Source organism: Centroberyx gerrardi, chromosome 10, assembly GCF_048128805.1.
Source record: "Centroberyx gerrardi isolate f3 chromosome 10, fCenGer3.hap1.cur.20231027, whole genome shotgun sequence".
NCBI classification, from domain to species: domain Eukaryota; kingdom Metazoa; phylum Chordata; class Actinopteri; order Beryciformes; family Berycidae; genus Centroberyx; species Centroberyx gerrardi.
In genome coordinates this window covers 1,807,733-1,820,886 of record NC_136006.1, presented here as the reverse complement: position 1 = coordinate 1,820,886, position 13,154 = coordinate 1,807,733, and the positions used below count along the sequence as shown (strand labels likewise).

The window sequence follows — 13,154 nt, the reverse complement described above, 5'->3', positions numbered from 1 at the left end:
TCAGTCACTCCACAGCATCTCTACAGTATGTTGGCCTCACAGGAGTCAGGCTGCAGTATGTGAAGTGTAACAGTGAGTTTAATAGCTTTTCTAAACCACGGATAGAAAAAGGCATAGATCACAGGGTTTAGACAGGAATTACAATAAAGCAGCCAGACCACAAAGGTTGAATATGAAGCACTGCTTGAGGTATCCTGGCCTGCAAGAGAGGGATAGTAATATGGACAGAAACATATTAGAAACACAACTATGACAATACCAAGAGTCCTGGCTGCTTTCATCTCAGATTTCTTAGCAGTTACAGTCACTGAACGCTGCAGTGCGACAGCCACAATGTGGGATCGCATGGCACGAGCCTGAGACACAGCCACCACAAATACTCTCATATACAGAAGTATGATGACAGTAATGGCACCAATAAAGGTCACAACAAGGTCAACAGCTCCTGTGATGTAATTCAGTCCAACCACACACTCTCCATAGCAGGAATTATACCTGTCTGGTTGTTTCAGGAAATCCTTTAACATCAAACAGTTGTAGAAAGCAGAACAGACCCAACACAGAGTAACAGAGAATTTAACTCTTCTCTGAGTGATTTTGGTGGGGTAACGCAGAGGGTCACAAATAGCCACATAGCGGTCGACTGATATGAGCACCATGTTTCCTACTGAGGCAGAGATAATAATAAAGGAAGCATAGTAAAAGAGAGCACACATGAAGTCCCCCAGAAACCAGCAAGACTCTATACGGAGGATTTCAACCGGCATCAGCAGGAGGCCCACAAGGAGGTCTGAGACAGCCAGGGAGAGGAGGAGGAGGTTGGTGGGGGTGTGGAGCTGCCTGGAGAGGGAGAATATCATCATTGAACATATTATCAGTAGCAGTAATAGTGGGAGAATTTCATTAATAGTTGTTATGGCAGTCTCACACGTAATGTTGCCATTAGTTGTAATAGTAATAATAGTATTACATAGTATACTATACTATATATAGTATAGTAAAAACATTATCAAAATTCCTTAATGTATGCAAAAGCCTAAATCTGTATATGACTACCTGTAGTGGGAGATGGAGATGATGACCAGCAGGTTGAGAGACACAGTGAGCAGAGACATGGAGGACAGCAGAATGTAGAGGAGCATGGCCTCAGAGTGAGGACGCATCGGCTTCCTGCAGGAAGTGTTGAGGAGCTGTGGAAAGCAGAGTTCACCTCCTTCCAGGGTCTCCATCATCAGAGAGAGAGGAGGAGAGGAGAAGCTGCTGAGGTCTGGCAGCTTTCTGACCAAAGCTCTCTATCATACAGCTGTTTTATCCACACCCTCAACCCCCCCACCCCTGTTCCCTTGCTCTTGCTCTCTCTCTTTCTCTGCATCTGTTTTTCTCTCTATAGCACAGAATTATGTCCTTTGACCCTCCTTCCCTCTATTGCTTTCTGCAATTACCCTCTTCATCTCTATCTTCACTCTCATCTTCCCTCTCTCTCTTCTTCCTCACCTCTCCCTCCCTCGTATCTTCCCAGTCTCATGTACAATAACAGTAATTTCATCACTGTTGACTGTGTTGGTAGCTTAATTCATGGTGGTAAAGTAGTTTTGTCTGTTAACTTTTACATTGATATGCCAGGGACTGGTGGAAGGAGGAGGAGAACAATACCTATAACCAAAACAATGCCAATGAATGGTCAACTGAATGTAGCACTGGCCTGTCTAATGAAGGACGGGAAACTCACTTTTTAGTTAACAGTGGCTGGCAAATCCTCAAATTCACACAGAACCAGAATCCCCAAATTTTTGTCTGAGAGTGAAAAGTCACAGTTGTGTTCCGCAATGATGCCCGGTCACAGAGGCTTCTCTCTGTTGAACTATCCAGGAAGAGCACTCACTCTGACCACTTTTAGCCCCGTGACAGCAGGAGCTCTATGGATGGTCTTGTCGGTCGGACGGTTGGTCAGTCGGTCGCTCTGTTCACCAATTTATGGGTCACGTGGGCCGCAGGGAGTTAGACTACAGACTCGGAAACGGGAGACCTGAGTTTAATTCCTGGCAGATACGCATCCACAAAATTCAAAGTTGCGGGACCGGTGCTAAATATTGGTGCTAGGGAGAAAAGCTAGGTACAGTACAGACTAAACGGTAACGTTAGGTCCGAGTGAAGCACTTTCAGCAGAGCCATTTCAGTTTGTGTGACGTAGCTCTATGCATAGCAGTGTAATCACATGTTACCTCTTCCAGAATTGTGGGCCCCAAACCGTAGTTGGGAGCGCACTGGTCTCTTTAGACTAATGTAGGTTATTAGCCTGGCTCGTAGCTGGTAACTAGCCTTAGTGGTCCGGACCAACTCTGCTGATGGAAGGATGGTAGCGAGACATCGAGGTGGCGTTCATAAACAAGAACTTTATTTCCTCTGCAGCAGTGAACACTATTCATGCCCTTTTAACACTGTTACCCTGCAACCTGAGCTTATCTGGACACTTTTACACTGGCTACCATAACTTACTACCTGTAGCATGTGTTGCGATAACATACAGGTACTCTTCATTTTTGCACATAACACCAGATGAACTACGTCACACCTACACAGGTTACCCACATGGCCGCCGTCCTTAAAGGGAAAGGCTGGGCCGGTAACACACAGAAGTGGAGGAGAATCACATGAATGCTCAAGGGCTGGGTGCACTTGTGACCGTTTTTCAAAAGCAACATCTGTAGTGAAGATTTGCGCTAATTAATGGTGTAAATATAGGTTGGTAGCTTGGGAAGCTTGGTTCACTTCCCTGATGGCAAGGAGCATGTAGGGGAACATGAGGTCCCAGTCGCATCCATCCTTGTCTAACACTCATCTCAGCATCTGCTTCAGTGTCTGGTTGAAGCGCTCCATGAGGCCGTCTGTCTGCGGATGGTACACTAAGCTGTGCAGTTGCTTTACCTGGAGGAGCCTGCAGAGGTCAGTCATGAACCAGGAGATGAAGGGGTGCCCTGTGTGCCAGGAGGTCCATAGGGAACCCTATTTGGGAGAAGAGGGTTAACAGCTCTCAGCATTCACAGCTTTGGAGGTGGCCTTGTGGAGAGGGATGGCTTCCGGATATGGGTTGCATAGTCAACCAACCAGGGTGTACTCGTGTCCCCTGGCTGACTTCGGCAGCTGTCCCACCAGGTCCATCCTGGTCCTTTTTAAAGGGCTCCTCAATGATGGGCAGTGTCACAAGGGGGGCTTGGGGTGGCTTTCTCAGGTCAGTTGTTGACCGCGGCCTCCAAGGACAGCCAGTGGAACCAGTCCCAGATCCACTTCAAGGTGTTCTGGGGGCCGAGATGGCCTCTAAGTGGAGGGCATGGGCCAGCTCCATAATGGCGTCCACTCTGGAACAGTGTCTTCACCCCTCTGTTGTGCCATGTAGTAGAAGAGGCCATTCTTCATTTTGGAGGCGACCCGTCTGTCAGTTCACCAGCATATCTTGGACCTGGTTCAAAAAATGCTTCAGTCACAATTTTAATCCTCTCTCATAAATAAGTGTGGAAAGAGAAATGCAAGGCACCTCAATTAACTGCATTCTACACCTGCACTTTTTTTCCTTCTGACATTGTTCGTCTCTCCCAAGCCCACAGCAGAGCTCTGTCATCCACTTTAGTATGAAAACAACCTGCTACATCAGAGTTGGAAGGAGTGGGGGATCAGGAAGGAGAGGTGAGAGGAAATAGAAAAGCAAAAAGAGGAGTAGAGAGGGTGGAAGGAATGGGAAGGGAAAGGAGAGAAAGGAAAGGAGACAAGAGGGAAGAAGACACATGAGGAAGAAGAGAGACAGGGGGCAGCAGAGAGAGGATGACAAGATGATGCAAGGATGATGCAGATAGCGAGGGATGAGGGCGGGACTAAAAGGGAAGAGAGGAAAAAAGATGAAGGAAAGAGAGAGAAAGAGAGAGAGCAAGAGCAAGGGAACAGGGGTGGGGGGGTTGGGGGTGTGGATAAATCAGCTGTATGATAGAGAGCTTTGGTCAGAAAGCTGCCAGACCTCAGCAGCTTCTCCTCTCCTCCTCTCTCTCTGATGATGGAGACCCTGGAAGGAGGTGAACTCTGCTTTCCACAGCTCCTCAACACTTCCTGCAGGAAGCCGACGCGTCCTCACTCTGAGGCCATGCTCCTCTACATTCTGCTGTCCTCCACCTCTCTGCTCACCGTGTCTCTCAACCTGCTGGTCATCATCTCCATCTCCCACTACAGGCAGAGATATACTTCTCAGCATTGCCTAAATTATTTTCATATTTATGATAATATCTAGACTTATAAGAAGAAATGGCTTTGGGCTAGTACATAGATGTTGTTGCATCTAGGCCTTGTTGAGTACATTCTGGTTGTTTGATAATGCTTTTGTATTAATGAATTAATGTAATATTAATAACTCTTTACATCTCTTACATCTTGTATCTAGACACATTGTTACTTTGACTATTCCTACTCTTACTACTACAACTAATAACATTACTATTTCAACGTCTATTACTGCTACTGATAATATATTCAATGATGATATTCTCTCATTCCAGGCAGCTCCACACCCCCACCAACCTCCTCCTCCTCTCCCTGGCTGTCTCAGACCTCCTTGTGGGTTTCGTGTTGCTGGGTCAAATCCTTCTCATAGGGGCCTGCTGGTTTCTGGGTGACCTCATGTGTATTCTGTATTACTTTGTTGTATTTATGACTATCTCTGCCTCAGTAGGAAACATGGTGCTCATATCAGTCGACCGCTATGTGGCTATTTGTGACCCTCTGTGTTACCCCACCAAAATCACTCAAAGAAGAGTTAAATTCTCTGTTACTCTGTGTTGGGTCTGTTCTGCTTTCTACAACTGTTTGATGTTAAAGGATTTGCTGAAACAACCAGACAGGTATAATTCCTGCTATGGAGAGTGTGTGGTTGTTGCTAACCACATTGCAGGAGCTGTTGACCTTGTTGTGACCTTTATTGCTCCCATTACTGTCATCATAGTTCTGTATATGAGAGTATTTGTGGTGGCTGTGTCTCAGGTTCGTGCCATGCGATCCCACATTGTGGCTGTCACACTCCAGCATTCAGTGACTGTAACTGCTAAGAAATCTGAGAGGAAAGCAGCCAGGACTCTTGGTATTGTGATAGTTGTGTTTCTAATGTGTTTCTGTCCATATTACTATCCCTCTCTTGCAGGCCAGGATACCTCAAGCAGTGCTTCATATTTAACCTTTGGGGCCTGGCTGCTGGTTTTTAATTCCTGTCTAAATCCTGTGATCTATGCCTTTTTCTATCCGTGGTTTAGAAAAGCTATTAAACTCACTGTTACACTTCACATACTGCAGCCTGACTCCTGTGAGGCCAACATACTGTAGAGATGCTGTGGAGTGACTGACATGAAACCTTTTCTATGAAGTTAATGAAATGTTATTGAGTCAATGAAATCAAACGACTAAACACAAGCTTGGACAGACACAAGAAAATATATGTTGGTAAAACACAGTGAATTTGTAAACATATTACCATTAATTATTTATTCTATGTAAATCAGATGAGCTGAAATATGTTTTGTAAAGTACAACAGCATGATTACATGTAAAATGAAAACCTTTTTTTGTCCTCATGTTCATGTTTTGTCCATGCTGAATGGAACTTGTCTGCCTGGTTTCCATTACAAGCCATACAGGGCTAGTCAGGATTTACTCATTATTTATGTCATGACTATTTGTGGTTCTCTCTCTCTCAGGCTCGTGCCATGCGATCCCACATTGTGGCTGTCACACTCCAGCGTTCAGTGACTGTAAATGCTAAGAAATCTGAGAAGAAAGCAGCCAGGACTCTTGGTATTGTGATAGTCGTGTTTCTAATGTGTTTCTGTCCATATTACCAATTTTCTCTTGCAGGCCAGAACGCCTTGATCAGTACTTCATCTGTGGTCTTTGAGATGTGGCTGTCCTATTTTAATTCCTGTTTAAACCCTGTGATCTATGCCCTTTTCTACCCCTGGTTTAGAAAAGCCATTAAACTCATTGTTACACTTCAGATACTGCAGCCTGACTCCTGTGAGGCCAACATACTGTAGAGAGAGGCTTCATCAGACAATCTGTCTCCCTCTGCTGTTCATTTTCATTACTACATCTAGTATATAACATATCTGTAAGGTAATCCTGCTTATTGTCTTTGTTGAATAAACTAAACTAAAACCTTTAGCTGACTGGTTCGATATCTTGCTCAAGGACACTTCGGCAGGACATTTGGCTTTTGATGGATATACTTGTGATCTTTCAGTTACAGGACATGCTCTCTAACCCTGCCTTCCAATTTATGTTCATCATATTCAATTTCTTGTCAGAAATGATGTCTTCATTCTCATTTCAGTTGTTCAGCTGTATTGTATAGATTTCCCTCTGTGTTGTTGTGTCCAACCTCCCTGTCATAGTCATAAGCACTAAGAAATGTTTTTAGGTAGTCACCCAGCTTTGCGTGATCAGTGAATTCAGCATGTATATCAGCTCAATTACAATGTCTTTACCTTACAAAAGTAATTGCAAAGGTTCTTTTCTTTTCCACCAGAAAGTTTTTTCCTGGTTGAAGGGAAATATATTTGTTGTCTGCATGCATCTGAATAGGACCAACAGCCTGGTTCCCCCTACAGGGTCAAACAGATCTAGCCAGGGTGTACTCAACACAGAGATGATCGGCCAGCTGGGCAACAGTTTCAGATACACACACAGTGCTTTTGATCACGTTTTATGAACATTTTGAGATGGACCTGGTTAGCCCCAGTTTGCTGTAGTGTGGAGAAAAATGGAAATTATTGTGGAGAGATTTGATGCCTTTTATTCAGCTTTTGGTCCGAAATTAGAAAGGTTTATTCCACAATGATTTTCCCTGTCCTAGGTACAGTCTGTAGCATTATGAGACGTTTTTTAGGTCAAAGACACACAGTAGATTGTGTGAGACCACATGACCACCAGGATATCATCAGATCCTACATTACTGTCCCTTAGATTTGAATCAGAACATGGTTCTAAAATCTAATAATATAGAAACAATATAAAATATATATTGTGGTAAATTACAAAAGAGTATAATATTACAAAAACAAGAGGCACTTTTGGCGACATAATCACCATGATAAGTTCAACATAAGCAGTTATGCTAATGTGGTCATTAATTAAGCTAATTCATGCCTTAATTAGAAAATATTTCTATGTCAACATACTTGGATGGCATTAATATGAACTCTATATCTTAAAGCATACAGGAGTTAATAGTACAGGAAGTCACCCATCCCTTTATTAATAAGGCTCTTAAAGGAAAAACTGTAAAATAAGGTTCAATTACCATGCTTTTATTTTGACGTGTGCATTGTAAATGCTCATGCATTTCAGTTTTCTGGATGTAAAACTGCCATATGAGTGTTAAATAAACACTTGAATTTGAACTAGTAGTTTCAAGAAAATCTGACAAAGCGAGACTGGTAACGGGCGACACTTCCCTGTAGGTACGTTTAGCTTAGCTATTAGCCTTTATGCACGGTGCTTTGCTAGGTTTGTCCTTAGTAGGCCTCCGTAGTGCAATTGTTTTGCTGTGCTTTATTTACAAACGTGTTGCGGTTTCTGTCACCCTCTAGTAGTCAGAAAATGTTGCTTATTGCAGCTTCAAACACATACATTATCTATGGCATTTCTAGAAGTCACAACAAAGAACACACAGAGATAACAGACACATGGAAAGAGTTTTTATTCACAAAAATGATACCAACTACATGAGGTGGAGGTGGAGTTGATCTCAGGATCTCAACAACAACAAAAACAACAATTCTCAGGGTCTCCTTTTCTCGGCCCTGTGTGGCTCAATGGGCAGAGCAAGGCACCAACACTGCCAGGGTGAGAGGTTCCATTCCCATTGGGTTCAAACATACTAAAAATGCAGAAGCCAGTTTTCATAAAAGCATCTGTTTAACCTTATATGTTCTGAAACACAGTGAAAGTAGTCAGAGCCATTGATGGACAGAGTTTGCCAGGTTTTACTATGGCTTTCATGTCGCTACCCTTTCTATAGAGGGCTTCAAATGACGTAACACACCCTCTGGCGGCATTTATCTTTTATGGTTTCGCCTTCAGCAGCATCCTTCTCCTGAAATATCTTTTATATATTTTCTTTTGTGTTTTTATTTTTACCATTGTAATTGTTTATAATATAACTTAAGAGGGGATGAATGTTCTGTAATAATTTTACCTGCGATACTTCTTTTATATAGCTTCTTATCTGCAAATATCTATAAAATTGATTATTGGGGATATTATAATGTTTAAAAAGATTTTCAAAGGAATCTATCTAATTTCCTTCGTACATTAGCCAGAATTTTTCAAGTCCATGTTTAGCCCAAGTTTAGCCCGAGGTTTAAAAGCTGGATCCCCTGCGATCCCCCCCGTAGATAGATCATTTCATAATCTTTAATATTCATCATCCTGCAAACTTTCCTCCAAACATAAATGGTGTTTTTAATACAATATTTATTTATCTTAATTTGTGTGATCTTTTTTCCGCAAAAAATGAATGAACTTAATGATTTTAATTAATAATGATTCTCTTTTGTTTTTCCATCTTGCATTTGTATAATTATTCATCCATATCAGTAAGGGCTTTATTTGTGCTGCATAATAATAATTAACCAAGTCTAGTACTGCCAATCCACCATTAACTTTCTGTTGCTTTAGAATTTTTAATTTCACTCTTGGCTTTTTCTCATCCTATATGAATTTCCAAAGAGTATTATCCCATTCCTTAAAACAATTGGGCGGAATATAAGTTGGGAGGTTCTGAAACAGAAATAAAATCTTGGGAGAATCGTCATTTTGATTGAATTTATTTTCTCAAATAAGGATAGTGGTAATAATTTCCACCTATTTAGGTCTTGTTTTACTTGATTGCCTAACTCGCCATAATTATATTTAAATGTACAGTATGTTCCAGATTTTGTGGAATCATTATTGCCAAGTATCTTAGTTTTGTACAATCCAACTTGAAGTCATACTTCCTCTTTAATTATTTTTCAGTTGGCTCTCCTATTTTCATTGCTTCTGTTTTATAACAGTTTGTTTAATTTCTAGCCAGAGAAACAGCTATAAGTTTCGGTTTCATTCATCAATAATGGTAAGGACTTATAGATGTCAGTTAAAAATTCTATTACGTCATCTGCATACAGTGCCAATTTATGCTCTTCTTTCCCAATTCTTATGCCTCTTATCTTTATGTTTTTTTCTAATACTTACAGCTAAAGGCTCCATACATATCGCAAATATCTGTGGTGACAAAGGGTCCCCTTGACTTGTGCCTCTTGTTAGTTGAAATACTTCTACTACTACTTAAAAGTTTACCGTTTACTCTAATGCTTGCATTTGGATGTTGATACATTATTTTTAACCATGCAATAAACTTTTCATGAAATCCAAATGCTTTGCACGTTTCAAATATGAATGACCATGACAGCCGGTCAAATGCTTTCTCAGCATCTAATGTCAGCATCAACATTTGTGTCTTTGTCTTTATTGAATGGTCCAACAAATTCAGAGTCCGTAGAATATTATCTGAAAGTAATGAAGGAAATGAAGGATATGTGTCATAATGTTTGATAACCTATTTGCAGAGGTGGGGGACTCGAGTCACATGACTTGACTCGAGTCAGACTCGAGTCGCAAATTTGAGGACTTGAGACTTGCTTGACTAACATTGATAAAAGACTCGACTTGACTTTGACTTGGTATTCATGACTTGAGACTTGATTTAGACTTGAGACAGATGACTCGAAAGGACTTGACTTTTTTTTTTATTCAATATTTGCATTTTTCTAGATATTGAGAAGTTACGTTTTGTTTTTGAAACATGATTGGGTGACTTTTAGTGCAGCGGGCGCAACCCAGGCTTAAAAGACAGTGTCTAGCAGGACCTAGAAAACAATGCAAGACAGGATGGAGCTGAAAGCATGTTGAAAGGATTCTCCCATACCTGCGCTGGTTTTCTCTCGAGCCTTATATTACCAGACCGTTTCTGATTCAGACAAGACTGCTTATGAATTGACAGCTTTCAAGACAGAGCTTCATCATTCTGTTCGCGGTCCCTCACTAGTTCTGCATTTACATGGAGCCTTTTAATCAGAATAGTAGCCCAATCAGAATAAAAATGCCTCATATAAACGCCTCAATCAGAATAAACTGGCCGATCCGAATGAAATTTCATTCCATTTGAGAGGGGTGTTTAACCCTTTCATAATCCGGTCGATGGATACAATTTCGTCATGTAAACACTCATTCCGATCACTTTCCTTATCTCGCCTCTTTCTGCACATGCTCACGCATTTAATGTAAGTAACGTCAATTACGTTACCCTTTTTTTCCGGGAGGATTGGAATGGATGTGCTTGTTATTAACCCCGGGGCGCTCGGGCTTGATGTAGGCGGCGCAGCCCGTTTTTATATCAAGTCCTGACTCCGCCTCTCCGGGCCTGTTTCGGTTTACAGCGGTGAAAATTACAAATGGACCCAATCATTGCGGGGGCAAAACAAAACAAAACGTCTTCGGAGGTCGGTAGTTCCGAGTTGGAACTACCGACCTCCGATCTAAATGCGTTCCAGTGCGTCTTCTTGGGAAAACATGGACGCAACAGCCTTTACCCATTAACGTTAACGGTAACTATCTGACAGCTCTAGTTACGTTAGCAGGCAAGTTCATACAGCAAAGACTTCTATCTACTAACGAAGCACAAGTCACTGAATTACGTTACAAAGGGAAACTACAAGTTGTTACAACAGGTCTTCATAACACAAATACTACATATCAAGTAAAATCAGCCTACAGATTGATGCTGTGACGTCAGCTGTGTTTATGTCGGACAACTTGGGCGGAAATAATTTTGGCAGAGTTTCCAACTGGAAACTCCGACTTGAACGACCGTTCTGTTGCACTTTTTCGTGTTGGAAGTCGTTTTTCTCAGAGTTCCAAGGACAATGGAATGCAGCATCAACTCCACTCCTCCTCCGACCTCGCGATGGTTGTAAATAATGTCTGTAACCATAGTAACGTTTACTTCAGACCAATATGGCGGCTACCATTGCCTGTGTTATCAGTTTACACACCAGTAACACCAGTAACCAGAGGCGTCAATTTATCCATAAGATCTTAATAAACCGCCACTGACAGCGGCGTCATATTCTCTTTTTCCACCGCATGGACTTGATACTTTTAACCGCGACATTTGGGCCGGGCCGAGACCGCAGAACTGGTGGAACAACCTCAATGTTGAGGAAACAGACTGGATAGAAAATTTGAGAATGTCTCACAACACTTACCTCCGTCTCTTTCAAAATAAGGATAATAATGTTATGTAACGTAACGAGTGTATTTTGATTTCACCACTTTCCATTTTCCTGTTGCACGCTACACACCTGGCTCATCCGGGTCTCGAGTGAACGTCGGTGTCAATGACGTCATAACGCCAGTCAGGCAAACTAGGATCTAGGATTACTGATTCCGCCCTCTGGCGTTTAAAGTATGTAAATGAAAACAAAGAGTAGTCTACATTTTGGTGGCGCAGCTAATTGATAAGCTTTACTTGATATCGCAAACCATTTTTCACCTCCACAATGCCTATCGTCACGTTTTTGGATCGCGAAATTTCGTCACACGATATATCGTTACACCCCTATATAATATCCATAGTAACCATAGTATCTGGTTAGCTATCACTGTCTTCTTGTTAACAAATTTTATCTGCACTAGCTAACATATCTAGTTGAAGCTAGTCTTATTAGTATCTAGTAGTTGCATGTTAACATGATCAGCTGCTTTGCTAAATTAGCCTGCGGGATAGTTAGCTCGTTAACAAAGCTAAAAACCAACTGTTTGTTCATTTTAATGGAGCTCATTCCTTGAGTTGTCTGATTCCTCGAGCTACAATTCGTACTGTTTTGGAGTACAGACTAGAACGTAAGACAAGACAGTTTCCTGTGTCACAGTAATTAGAAACAAATCTACCTACTGCAATGCCCTTTTTACTGGCCTCCCTAAAAATTATGTTGAGAGGCTTCAACTTATCTAGAACTCTGCAGCTAGACTTTTAACAAAAACAAGGGAGCGAGAGCATGTCACTCCGGTTTTAGCTACATTGCACTGGTTATCCTTTAGAATCGATTTTAAAGTCCTTCGACTTGTATACAAAGCTCTTAATGGCTTAGGACCGGCCTACATTACAGAATCCCTGTTGTACTGTTTTTGGTGAAAAGCCATTTGATTATTTTGCACCCTGGTCCTGGAACAATCTCCAGTCAAAGCTCCAGCTCGAACATTTTATTCCCCTAAATCAGTTCAAACAAATTATCCACAGTCTTATGCAAGATGTGCGCTCCTGTTTCTGATCTAAATTGTGACCATTTTTGTTGTACATATTTTAGTATTTTTCTTTTTTTGTACTGTTTTGTATGTTTTATTGTGTAACCCCTGCTGCCATTTCTTGGCCAGATCTCCCTTGGAAAAGAGATTTTGAATCTCAATGGGACTTCCTGGTAAAATAAAGGCTAAATAAAAAAGATAAAAATACAACTTGGCTGGAATGTAATAAGAACACCAGCAAAAAGCCTAAAATGTCAATGGCAAATCATGAACAATGGAAGGATTGCAATTGATATTCTAGATGTAAAACTCGCTATGAACAGCAGAGGAAGAAACAAGAAACAGACTGTCTGATAGAAACTGATTGCTGCAGCTTTATTTCATGTTTATTCATATCTGATTTTATCAATGACATAAATAATGAGTAAATCCTGACTAGCCCTGTATGGCTTGTAATGGAAACCAGGCAGACAAGTTCCATTCAGCATGGACAAAACATGAACATGAGGACAAAAAAAGGTTTTCATTTTACTTGTAATCATGCTGTTGTACTTTACAAAACATATTTCAGCTCATCTGATTTACACAGAATAAATAATTAATATGTTGTAATATATATACATCGCCCTATAGTAGTAATATGTTTACAAATTCGCTGTGTTTTACCAAAGTATATTTTCTTGTGTCTGTCCAAGCTTGTGTTTAGTCGTTTGATTTCATTGACTCATAACATTTCATTAACTTCATAGAAAAGGTTTCATGTCAGTCACTCCACAGTCTCT

At 41.2% G+C, this 13,154-nt stretch overlaps 1 protein-coding gene and 1 pseudogene across 1 annotated transcript; one reads left to right on the top strand and one right to left on the bottom strand.

Moving 5' to 3' along the window:
* On the bottom strand, window positions 1–1,299 carry LOC144539860 (trace amine-associated receptor 13c-like; annotated as a pseudogene).
* A 2,743-nt stretch (window positions 1,300–4,042) lies between these two features.
* LOC144539910 (trace amine-associated receptor 13c-like) lies at window positions 4,043–6,062 on the top strand. Its single transcript, XM_078286227.1, has 3 exons — window positions 4,043–4,215; window positions 4,539–5,019; window positions 5,727–6,062. The coding sequence occupies exons 1-3, from the start codon at window positions 4,043–4,045 to the stop codon at window positions 6,060–6,062; spliced, it is 990 nt and encodes a 329-aa protein (XP_078142353.1).
* The last annotated feature ends 7,092 nt before the right edge of the window (window positions 6,063–13,154 follow it).